The following is a 12,617-nucleotide window of genomic DNA, read 5'->3' on the forward strand; positions in this document are numbered from 1 at the left end:
TGTTATTCTATATTGTAAACTATTTCTATATTTATTTAAATAATAACCTACTACAGCTACGCATAAAAAAACCATATGGTGTTCTGCATAAAGCTTATAGCAGGCATAAGTAGACAGCATTAGCTATTTCCACAAGAAGCAAAGCTCCCCTTTTCCTAAAGGCAATATAAGGTGGTTGCTTCAATTAGTGGATTTGTGATCTCAGAAATGAATGAATGAATGAATGAATGAATGAATGAATGAATGAATGAATGAATGAATGAATGAATGAATGAATGATCGGGGTCCCAAAGAATGTGGGTTGCCACAAAGAATCCCAGGTAGTAGAAAGGTACAATTTGTAAGAAGCCTTTCTGTGCAAATCTTGCAGAAATAATGGAATCAAATTTTATTATTTTTCCCAATTAAATTGGCATGGGATGGCAATCTAATAGATTTTGCTACAATAAATATCTCCATATCTCATTCCACTGTTCTTATTGATACTGAACTTTGGAGGTGTTTGTAGACTTTGTATATCTATATCCTAAAAATAAGAAATAAGAAAGTATTGTGATTGTCCAAGAGATAATCCATATGTAAAATAAATGTAATACATTATTTGGGGAATCCAAATTCAACTGGGAATACTGTACACACAGGAACTCTTGCTTCAGCATGGAAATGTCCTTAGATGAAAATTAATTAGACTGCTATGCATCTGAATTGGTATCCCAAAGTGAGCTATCTGTTGAGGATGGCTTTGCTCAGAGAACTTGAGAAAACAAACTAAAGGAAACCTATGGAAGGATGGAACACTTGAAGACAAGCCATAGAAAACTATATAATCCTTTTAATGTTCTAATGATGTGGTTGTAAAGACCAGGGGAAAACCGGGGAGATACAAAAGGAAAAAGTAACAGTCGCTTCTACTAGAATTGTCCCAGATGACCGACTCGTGCCAGGGTGATGTCTGCACCAGTGGTGGGATTCAAAATTTCTTACTACCACTTCTGTGGGTGTGACTTGGTGGGCATGGTTTGGTTTGGTGGATATGGTTTGGCTTGGTGGGTATGGCCCATTCCCTCCCCATTCCTGGGGAAAAGATACTGTAAAATCCCCATTCCCTCCCCACCCACTAACCTGCTTTCCAGCTCCATTCTCCTGTGCAAGGCAACAGAAGAAGACCCAGCCGATCAGCTGAGACTCCGATCAGCTGGGACTCCGATCAGCTGGGACTCGGGAGGCAGTGAATAGATGGGGGTGGGGCCAGTCAGAGGTGGTATTTGCCAGTTCTCTGAACTACTCAAAATTTCCACTACCGATTCACCAGAACTGTTCAGAACTGGCTGAATACCACCTCTGGTCTGCACATGCTGTTGCCATGTCCTGACTGCAATATTTTTGCACAATATGGCAACTTTGTTTATGTGTTTACAGTAACCCATAATGACTAATCAGCTTTGCCAGTCCAGCATTGCTATAAACAATAGAAGCAAGTTTGTCATGGGTGACTCCTCACCACAATCTTCCAACCTGTCACTTCCCTCAAGTGCTTGACCCATTGCACAACTTTTCTGCCGTTGTCAGGGCCCCCACAAAAAGTGTTCCTTGGAAATGGAAGTAGATCCATGAGTGACATGCAAAAAAAAAAGTCTTTCCTTAAGTAGCAGGACTTCTGGAGCCAACAGACAAAACAAATAGAACATAAATTTGATACTGATGTCTATATGAAGGGAATTAATGAGGAGGGGGGAAAGCACTTCGGCTTTGGCTGTTATCTTCCCTAAGCCAGGCATGAGGCCAGGTGAAACAAAAGGAAGAGAGATGGATTAGGATAGAGTGGGTGGTGTAGAACCCTAGTTCACAATCAGCCGGCTGACTCACTCAAGAACTGGTCTAATGTGGAGGAAATGCTTGGATCTCCCCTAGCAACTGCTCATTCCTCCCCTAGAGAGTCCCATCGCAAAGTTAATGAAACTGAATTGCTGTTGAAAAGAAAGAAAGAGAAACCTAAGTGAGAAGAATGGCTGCTTTCAACGAAGGGACTTCCCAGTGTACGGAGTGGAGTGAGTCCGGAATACAGTTGAATGGGATGCACTCCCGGAACATTTGACAACAGATCACAAGTTTTCGGCAAACACTGGGTGGTAGACAGAACTCGACAGAGATGCTGGTATTTTCTGGAGCCGGGTTTTATAGAACAGTATTAATGAGCTTACTACCTCTTTTTTCCCATTACACTGCCTATTAAGAGTCTATTTTAGGATGTCTGTCTCATTATTCATAGAGAGAGGTGTACATTAAATTAAACTAAGAATTATTTAGTGCTTCACTCCTTAAGACTGGATATTACCACATCCATTCCTTTAAGAATCTTCATTCCAATGTAAATTATCTCTTCCCCAGAGAGATAATTTTCCCTCTTTTTTCTTCTTCTTCTTCTTCTTCTTCTTCTTCTTCTTCTTCTTCTTCTTCTTCTTCTTCTTCTTCTTCTTCTTCTTCTATTGTCACTCTCTTGACAATATTGTACACTTTTGTTTGTTCCTTAATTCACATGCAGGTCTTTCTATCTTGTCTTGTAATGTGGAGCATATATCTGCCCAAGGCTCTTTGCACCACTTGTAGATTTTGTACCGATTATGAAGTTAGTGTCCATGTTTCATGTTTGGCCAAGCTACTACATCTAATTCTCCAGATAATTTTTTTCTTTCTTTAGTGAATTTATTAACCATAGCTGGCTCTTTGGAGGGTTTATGTTTTTTAAGCCCAATGACCTCTGTTTCAAACCAGCGGTCCTCTCTATCCAAAATGTGGACTTTGCCATCTTCAGAAGAATAGCCTTCTGAAGGCAGAGAAGACCACTGGTTTGAAATAGGGGTCAAAGAGGCCACAACACAATCCTTTCAACAATTCCAAGGAGGCTCCACACAATTTGCACTAATCAGGTGACCCTGATGACACACACATAACCTCCAGGTGGCCTCAACGACACTCTAAAAGAATGCAAATGGCCAGGAGTATAAATCCTTCCATTCCCTACCATCCAGCCAAGCTGAAGAAGCTTCTTGGATGAGAAGTGAAATGTCTTCAAAGAAAAACCAGAAAGTCCAGTTGCCTCTTGAAAAAGCACCTTTGGGAAAACCATGACCTGGATGATTGAGAATCTCCATAGACAGTCTCTAGTTGTCTATAATGAACTAGTTCTCAATATACCTAACACAAAAGGCTGCAATTAAGAGCTACTAATGTTAATCTAATCAAATTAAATATTTTATTAGAGTCTTTGATCAGCATAGTTAAATACACTTAAAGAAAATATGTACAAAGCCTGGTTACCTAGGAATGAGGAAAGCAGCATTTTATTTTTATTTTAGGTAGCCGCCTTTAAGAATCTTTGTGAAATCTCATCTTGAAAACTCTTGAGTATTTTCTATAGTCTTCTAGTAACTCAGCCATGAAAACGTTTTCCACAGATCTTTCTTTCTTCTTCTTATCAAGCTATCAGATTTGCGACAGAAAATTAATTCTCACCATTATGCAATCATTCCATGCCAATGTGCCTCATTCATATTTGCCAAGAATCAATCTAATATACACTTGAATTTTGCAGAAAATCCCCATCAAAAATGGAATGGTTTGAAACCATCCTTAGCATTCTAAACTTGAAGCTGCATTTTCCCTCGCTAAAAATTTACATAGTTTTTCAGAGCTCGTTTCTTTCCCACAATAGACAATACAGTATCCGAATCGCCTGCCAAGGATATGTCCAAATGCTAATCAGTGGCTATAACAGTCATTACTACAAGAACAATTTTGAATTATGAACCTTCTTAAATTACAACTACAGAGAATTTTATGTTTCTTAACGGCTGTGATTAATGATTATACAATTATAAAGATGAACGTTTTATAAATCATGCCACCATTTAGCTACTTAATTGAACATTATTACCTGTGTTTAGTTTTAGTTATTTGTCTCCTTTGCATTTACCACACTGTATATTTGCTGGTGGGTGGCCTGGTGGCTCAGAGGTAAGACATGGGCTTGTCAGCTGGGAAGCCAGCAGCCCAGGTTCAAGTCCCGAGGGCCATGCGATGGGGTGAGCTCTCGTTCTCGTCCTAGCTCCTGCCAGCCTAGCAGTTCAAAAGCATGCAAATGTGAGTAGATAAATAGGTACCACTATGGTGGGAAGGTAACAGCATGCTGTGATGTCATGCTGACCACATGATCACAGAAATGTCATTGGACAGTGCTGGCTCAATGGCCTTGAAACTGAAATGAGAACCGCCCCTATAGTCAGCAAGGACTAGTAGAGTACAATCTGCAGGAACTCCCCTTCATATTTCCTTGTGAAAAACCAACAGAACTGGCTTAAATTTGCTAAGCCAAATTCACAGCTGGAAAAATAAAGATAATCAATGTAAATGTTTAACTCTTTCATCTAGAGCCTGCTATGAAACGGTAGTTCTCTGCTAATTTCAGGTTGTTGGAATTGTCTGGATTTGAAAATATGTAAATATTTAAAATCTGCAAGATTTGTGTTGATATGAACATAGGTAGTCCTTGATTTACGACCACAGTTAAGTCCAAAATTACTTTTGCTAAACAAGACAGTTGTTAAGTGTGAATCACCCCATTTTACAAACTTTCTTACCACAGTTGTTAAATGAAGCACTGCAGTTGTTAAGTTAGTAACACGGTTCTTAAGTGAATCTGGCTTCCTCATTGACTTCGCACGTCAGAAGGTCACAAAAAAAGGATCACATGACCACAGGACACTGCAGTTGTCATAAATATGAACCAGTTGCCAAGCATATTCGTTTTGATCATGTGACCATGGGGATGCTGTAAGTGTGAAAAATTGTCATAAGTCACTTTTTCCAGTGCCTTTGTAATTTCAAACAGTTGCTAAACAAATGTTGTAAATTGGGGATTACCTGTATAACATAAATGTATACATGTCCTGTTACCCCAAAAATAAAACCTCCCTGGATAATGAGCCCAATCGGGCTTTTGAGCGCATGCGCTAAAATAAGCCCTCCCTCGAAAATATTGCAACACAGCAGAAGCCATGAGGTGACCACACTCACCGCCTCCTGCATCTCAAAAATAATAAGACCTCCCCAAAAATAAGGCCAAGTGCTTATTTCGGGGGTCAAAAGAAAATAAATTCCTGTCTTATTTTCAGAGAAACACAGTAGTTGTGGAAGAATTATAATCCTCAGATGTGGAAAGTTAAATGATTTTAAGTTTGCTGAACTTTTTTGTGTGCCTTCAAGTTAATTTTGACTTCAAGCAATAGCAATAGCAGTTAGACTTCTATACCGCTTCATAGGGCTTTCAGCCCTCTCTAAGCGGTTTACAGAGTCAGCATATTGCCCCCACAGTCTGGGTCCTCATCTCACCCACCTCGGAAGGATGGAAGGCTGAGTCAACCTTGAGCCGGTGAGATTTGAACCGCTGAACTTCAGATAGCAGTCAGCTGAAGTGGCCTGCAGTACTGCACTCTAACCACTGTGCCACCCGCTCTAAGCAACTAATTTGTCTGTGCAGTTTTCTTGGTAAGGTTTTTCAGAAGTAGTTTGCCATTGCTTGCTTTCTAGGGCTTGGAGAGATTGACTTTGTGCTAAGGCAGGACTAAAATTCCCAGTCTCCTAGATTCTAGCCTGATGCCTTAATCACTACAAGAAGCTGGCTCTCTATTTGATTGTATCATTATTTGTTATTCATATGTAGTCCCAAATCCTGAAACTATGCAAACTAATAAAAGCAATTATTCAATCAAGTAATCTTTGCAAGAACTGGATTTCAAGTTGATTACCAAACCAACAGGAACCAATTTTCTAAAGGCCAATGACAAGGTGCAATACTACCATGTCCAAAGTGGATCATGGATTCCAGTTTTTCTCTATTTTTTTACATCCCCAGAAGATTCTGGTTAAAATGATAAGATGTTGTTTCCTGATATTTTACTATATAGATTATAATATCACATTCAGTCTTTGGTGATAAGACATTCTCGATTTCATTTTGTTTTGTTTTACTTTTAGATATATTAAAATGTATTGTGAGTTAGCTGTTCCTGAGAATAAGATTGTATTGTATTGTATTGTATTTGGTTTATTTGTATGCCACCCTTCTCCAGGAGGGACTCAGGGCGGCGAACAACTCAAAGGGGAAAAGGAACATAAACAACAGTACACATAATTAAAATACACGAAAATCACACAGCCATACCAGTCGAGAGGGGAGGGGAACTCATCAACCCCAGGCCTGCTGGCACAGCCAGGTTTTGACGGCTTTCCGGAAGGCCTGGAGAGAGGTGAGGGTCCGGATCTCCGTGGGGAGTTCATTCTAAGATGTATCTTAGACACTCTAAAATTTAATTTGCATGTAAATTAAAATTATGAGAAGTGGATGTCTAAATGAGCAGGTCAAAATGCACAATTCTGGTGAATTTACACAATCTATATTAGTGGTCTCCAACCTTGGCCACATTAAGATTTGTGGACTTCAACTCCCAGAATTCTGGGAATTGAAGTCCACAAGTCGTATCGTCACCAAGGTTGGAGACCCCTGATCTCTCTCTCTCTTCTCTCCTCCCTCCCTCCCTCCCTCCCTCCCTCCATATATATAAAATCCCATATATATATATATATATATATATATATATATATATATATATATATATATATATATATATATATATATATATATATATATATATATATATATATATATATATATATATATATATATATATATATATATATATATATATATATATATATATATATATATATATATAAAAATATAATCTGTGTATCTTCCAGCATAACTCTGGAATGCCTCCAGCAATTTCCACCAAATTTGGTGGTACACAGATGACTTACTCTCGGGAAACAATACTGTGGGGCTAAGACACTCCTAACACCCCTCGGTGTGTGTGTTCTGTTAAGATATAGCCTCTTGTGCCTTAAAATGACTTCTATTGTACTGCCGTAAATGGCTTCTACTGTACAACGCAGTGGAGTTTCCATGGTAACAACTTCACAGTATTCTACAAGGGTAAGGGGGAAAATCCAATATTACAAATTACATTTGGTCTGGACACATCCCCCATATAAATAAATACTCAATATGTTTCAGCTTCTTAGTAGGGATATGAATAAGTGATTTCTTGTGTCTGTGCCTTTCTCTTTCTCTATCACAATTTGTTATTGAAGATATTGCTTACTTTCAAAATATGCAATGCTTACTTAGGACATCCCAACAATCTAAAAAGAGGATCCCATAAAAGAAACGTGAAGTTCCCATTTCAAAATCCAGTTTACCTGAACTGCTAGCCAAAAAACCCCAACAAAAAACAATCATACATCACAAGTTGGAGGAAAGGCCCACACAAATAGGTTTACAATTATTACGTCCTTTGTAATCCTCCTCCCAACATTACTCAGCATGCAGACTGGGCCAGCCTGTAGGTGCGCTAGTTATTGGCAGGATGAATGTCTTATGCCAAGTCAAATTTGAAGCTGTAACTCAAAACATTATTGCCATTTTTAACATTCTAGTTGCATGAGATTTCACTCTGTCCCTCCCAGTTTCTGGTCAATTCCTTGCTCCCCAAAAGGGCTTTGAGTCAGTTAATTTAGGTCAGTTAATACAAACAGGCAATGCATGGGTTTCACAGTTCTCCAGGTAAAGAAGCAAAAGTTTCACGCCAGGGCCAGGAATCTTTTTCTGCTTTTCAGTTTTAAGGTGCAAAACTTGAATCAGAAAATATGGAAAAAAAGGTGGAATAAAAAATATATTTTTAAAGGCATCTTTGGGATTTTTTGTTATTAGTTGTAAAGTCGTGTCCGACCCATCTTGACCCCAGGAGATCCTAGTAAATGGATATGATAGTGGGAGAAGTTCAGGCATCTATTTTCTCTCATTATCGTCCAGGACTTTGACAGTAAAAGTTTAACAAGATTTCAAATTGTCCCAAAAGTGCTTTTTTTTTTTCCTTCCCAAGAAGCAACTGGACTTTCTGGTTTTTCTTGGATGAGAAGCGAAACGACTTCAAAGAAAAACCAGAAAGTCCAGTTGCCTCTTGGGGTGGGATGGGGGAAGCACCTTTGGGACAACCATGACCTGGATCACTGAGAATCTCCACAGACAGGATTTCAAGTTATTTCTGAAAGCTTTAAGAGAGAGAGAGGGGGGCGGGGGAGAGAGAATGTTGGAAAAAATGTCCTTCTGGGTTCAGCTCCAAGTGGGGAAAAAGACACTGGAAACATGGAGGCTGCTTGGAAAAATGGTTTAATGGTGGACAGGATCACATGGTTTGAGGTCATGAACAGAAAAGGTGATCACATGCTTCAAGATGTTGAGTGAAGAAGAAAAGAGAGAGAAGAGCTGAAAGTTCCTAGTTTTATACTCTCTGTTCGGCCCCACTTCTCTGTTTCCTGTTCCTGTGTAAGAAATGTATTCTGATTGGTTGCCAGACTCCCATGGGGCCATGCAGGGGCAAGTCTTTAGGTTGTGCTTTGAGTCCAAGTTTGGTTGAGCATTCCCAAGTGCCCTTTGGTGAGATGGGTAAAGGGCTAATACTATCATGCCTTAATCCCATCACTTTGGAGCTGAAGAGGAGGGGTCTTTGTTATGTAGACAGACTGGCCCAGGCTTTTTAAATGGCCCATTAACAAAGATGGGGGCTATTAAGAGTGAGTCTGTTTCCTGCCTAAAGACATGTTTCCCCATTTCTGATCTAGGGAAATATAATATTCTGCCTTTTCCATATTTCCTAGGATATTTCATTTTTCTAGGAGGGGTGGGTGGGTGCTCACTTCCTACAAGAATAAGTTTTGTCTTGCCTGTAAAGAAAAAGGAAGAATGATCCCAGGTCAAGTTCCATCTTTTCTAGGTAGTGCGCTTCTCAAGTGTTGAGTAGCTGAAAAGGTCAAGTTCTCAAGAAGCTCCCAAAGCATTTGTTGGGGAGAATAATGGGCCAATCTCAAGACATGGCACAGTCCTCCTTGTCCAGAGAGCTTTGGAGTCTACGCTCGCACGGCCTTCTCTTCTGTTCCCTGAAGAGGGTGGATAATGCTGGGGAATCCAGCTACAGAGGAACGGGATTCTCGCCTGCCACGTCCAGCCAGAAGAAGCAGCGGACGATGCGTGCCTGCCTTGGCCATCCACGCCGCATCAGCTGAGTTGACCAAGCGTGAATATGGGCTAAAGAAGGGGGGGAGGGAGGAGAAAGAAAGCCACCCGCTTCTAGGGTACCAACGCTCATCAATATTCCCAAAGCTCAACTTTCACCGCTGCCCCCCCCTCCCCACTCTTCCCGAACACACGTTTTACTGTTCTGCGTGTGCCTTCCACCACCCCCCTCCCCAAACTTGGCTTGGTAGACTCCTCCCCTTTCCTTAACTCGCTGCGATTTGCTCCGCGGAGTACACGCTTTTCGCCTAACTTCGTCTCCCTTGACTTTATTGTCACACACCAAACCCCCCTTTTTATCCCATTGGTATCTTCTGGGGAGCCTTACCTTTGCCCATTTGCCCCTCGGAGGACTCCAATTTTGAAAAGGTGGGTGCGTTTATTAATTTCCAATTGTGTGCGTTCCTGTCTTCGCTTTTCTTTCCCCCTTTTTTTTTTCACCCCCGCCCGGTTGGATGCGAGCGCACCTTGGCGTTGACTCGTTTCCCTTTCTCGGGATTTAAAAGAAAATGGGAAGGAGGGTGGGAAGAGTACTTGTAATGCTCTGGATCTGGGACGTGGGGAAAGATTGAATATCTGGTTTGGTTTAGTTTGGGTGTTTTTTTTTTTAAAGCAAATGTTTATGACGCTTTATGCGAAAATTGTATTTTTGTACAGTGATGGATGGAGAGTGGGGTTTTCCCGCCTGCCATCTGAAGTGGGTAGAAACGAATATTTAATCACACAGGCAAAACAAAAGGATTTGATTTTTTGAGTGAGTGCGCTTTATTCAAATTCTGTCATTTTCAGGACTTTTGAGTAGGGGGTGGAAAAAGAAGAGTATTGTTGAGCGAAGAATGAAATCCCAAATGCATAACTGGATGTAGATATTATCGTTTCTGATCTGTTAGAATATTACTGAAGGAGGCTTAAGCAGTTATTAGCCGTAGTTTTCAACTGTTTTGAATCCACGGCACAGTATTGGATATAGCAATAGTTCTATATCTGTATCTTTATTGGCACAATATTGAATATAGCAATAGTTCAATATTCTTTATTGGCCTGAGAAATTCTGCATCTTTTATTGTTGTGCACTACAAGAGTTAGGAAAGAAGGCAAAATCTAGTGGTACTCTAGAAACAAATCTGTGACACACCTGCCATTGAACCGTATTAAAGAGGAATCTTTGACTGTGAAAAAGAATTTTGATTTAAATCAATGAGTTTTTAAAAATCTGTAGATACTGCATGGGGTGTGCGAGGTGTGAGATTTGGTTTATTGTGAGCTACAATAAAGATGTAGCCTCCCTTATAAACACCTCTACTAAAATTGCAACTTTAAATTCTTAGTTGTCCTGTTAGTAAAGTAACTACAGCGTGCACCTGAGACAGGAATGCATACTCAGAACATTCTTCTGAAGTAGCTGAACATGTCAGGTGTAATATATGCCAAATAATCTCAATGGATCATTAGAAACAACATTAAAAACCTAGCATAACTACTGTAACATTGGCCTTTTCTAAGATTGTATTGCATTAAATTAAATTTCATTGACCTTTCAGAGAATGATAAGTATATGCATAAATTTCATGCACATGAGGCCTTGAGCATATAGTGTTTTAGACACATTTGGGGGCATTTTTGTAGAACACAATGTTGGGATGGAAAGGGCTTTAACTTTTAACTTTTCTTTTAGCCCACATGTCTTATTTATTAATGAGAATTATTCATTTCTTCTGTGATTCGATGGAAAATGGGCACATATTGTTAGTAACATTTTTCCAGGTGCATCATGATAAACTCACTGTTGTTTGATTTTCATTTCCATCCTTACTAAGTTAATGTCATTATAATACTGGATTTTTTAAAAATGTTGAAGCTAAATTTGCAAGTCAACTTTATGTAATTTTTGGCTTTTTTGATAGCTAGTTATTAAAAGGTTAACTGCTGATCAGTGAGAAATTTGCTTACCAATATCCCTCTATTGTCTATTTTTAAGAATGTTATTACAGAACATGATTTTTCTTTTTAAAAATCTAGCTAATTATAGATTAAACTCGCATTATTTTTATTTTTCTCTGTAGGTCTTGCCTCTGGTCTAAGATATTTTTTTAATTTACATTTTTTTTTTGGTTCCTTGTTATTACTGAGAAGATTTTTTTAAGAACACAGAAAAGGGAGAATTTTAAAAAAATTCCTGAGACAGAAATGACTAAAGTTAACGGTGAAGATGCAAGATCGGGGAATAGGATGGAGCGCTTCCAGCAAGGGGTTCGGAAACGTACTCTTATGGCAAAAAAGAAGGTTCAAAGCATCACAAAGGAAAGTGTTAAAAGTTACCTACTGAGAAATTTTTTTGTGCTTTTCACTGTCATTGCAGTCATTGTGGGTGAGTAATTTGATCAAGACCAGAATCTTGAAAATTTTGTTTAGACAATGTTATTGCTGTTCATTTCCCTTCCCTGCTGAGAATATATTGTTGCTCCAAAAATTTTTAGTCTGATCCTTCATGCTGGCTAAGCCGTAGAGAAATATTTCCTCCTTTTACAGTTGTAGTTCTGCCTTCCATTACATATCCCATTAATTTAGACCTAAAGGGACCCAACTGGAAAGAAATTACTTAAGCTGTTTAAAGGATCCTATTTTTTAACTAATCCCTAAATTAGGAATTCATTGCAGTATTTCTTGATACTTATTAGAGATCAAAGAAAATCATCTACAGTCTTAGCCCACTCCCTATTTATTTTCCATCATTTCCAAGCTATAGATAATCAGGCACATCAAAGGTCATATTATCACTTAATTCTAATCAATGCCAAACCATAGGAATAAGAATTTCAACTAAAACATTTAGTTCGCTTTCTTTCTTTCTTTTATCAGAGTTGAACTCATACCTTCAGGGTTATATCTCACATATTCTACTTATGTATTCAATCATTGATGGGAGATTTAGTTGGCAAAAATAAAATAAGGGGATTTAGTTCAATATTGTTTGAAAAGTGGATTTCTATAGAGCGCTGTTGGCAAAGGTTTAATATTTCAAATATTTCTTAGTTCAGAAGGAAAAAGGTTGGTTTGGAAAGAATCCTTGCTCCTAGAGACTTTATAGCAACCTAATCCAAAGAGTTGTGTAACTTGTCTATGTGTCAAGAACATGGGTTTGTGTTTTCAATGATTTTCTATTTGTTGATTTGCAAATCCTTTGATTTTTCTTTAAAAAAAAAATTTTTTTTGACAAGGGTAAGATAGGCATTGAGATGATGATGATGAGTTTTCCCTTCAACAGATGAATAGTTTGGATCTTTTTTCATTCAGGATTGCATTCATTCAACTCGCGTTGGGCACAGCTAAAGAGCTTCTTGAACTTTAGTCATTGGGCTTTGCTTTTCAAAAGAAAGTATTTTTATAAGAAGAAAAAAATAAACCCAGCAAAGGAAAGTATTTGAAT

General features: G+C 38.8%; 1 protein-coding gene across 3 annotated transcripts in view; it reads left to right on the forward strand.

The window, feature by feature from the left end:
- The first annotated feature begins 9,406 nt into the window (after positions 1–9,406).
- SLC1A3 (solute carrier family 1 member 3) overlaps positions 9,407–12,617 on the forward strand; it is a 51,600-nt gene continuing 48,389 nt past the window's right edge. The window contains exons 1-2 of one of the 3 annotated variants that reach the window (XM_087715422.1): positions 9,407–9,559; positions 11,254–11,558. In XM_087715422.1, coding sequence (XP_087571548.1) covers positions 11,378–11,558 — 181 coding nt within the window. In that variant the 5' untranslated portion in view covers positions 9,407–9,559; positions 11,254–11,377. Of the gene's footprint in view, positions 9,560–9,762; positions 9,945–11,253; positions 11,559–12,617 lie in introns of those variants that run through there. The other 2 variants (XM_087715419.1, XM_087715420.1) reach the window with 2 other exon arrangements.

Source organism: Thamnophis sirtalis, unplaced genomic scaffold (genome assembly GCF_051295495.1).
Source record: "Thamnophis sirtalis isolate CommonGarterSnake01/CBP01778 unplaced genomic scaffold, rThaSir2_p1.2 scaffold_5, whole genome shotgun sequence".
In the NCBI taxonomy this organism is placed as follows: domain Eukaryota; kingdom Metazoa; phylum Chordata; class Lepidosauria; order Squamata; family Natricidae; genus Thamnophis; species Thamnophis sirtalis.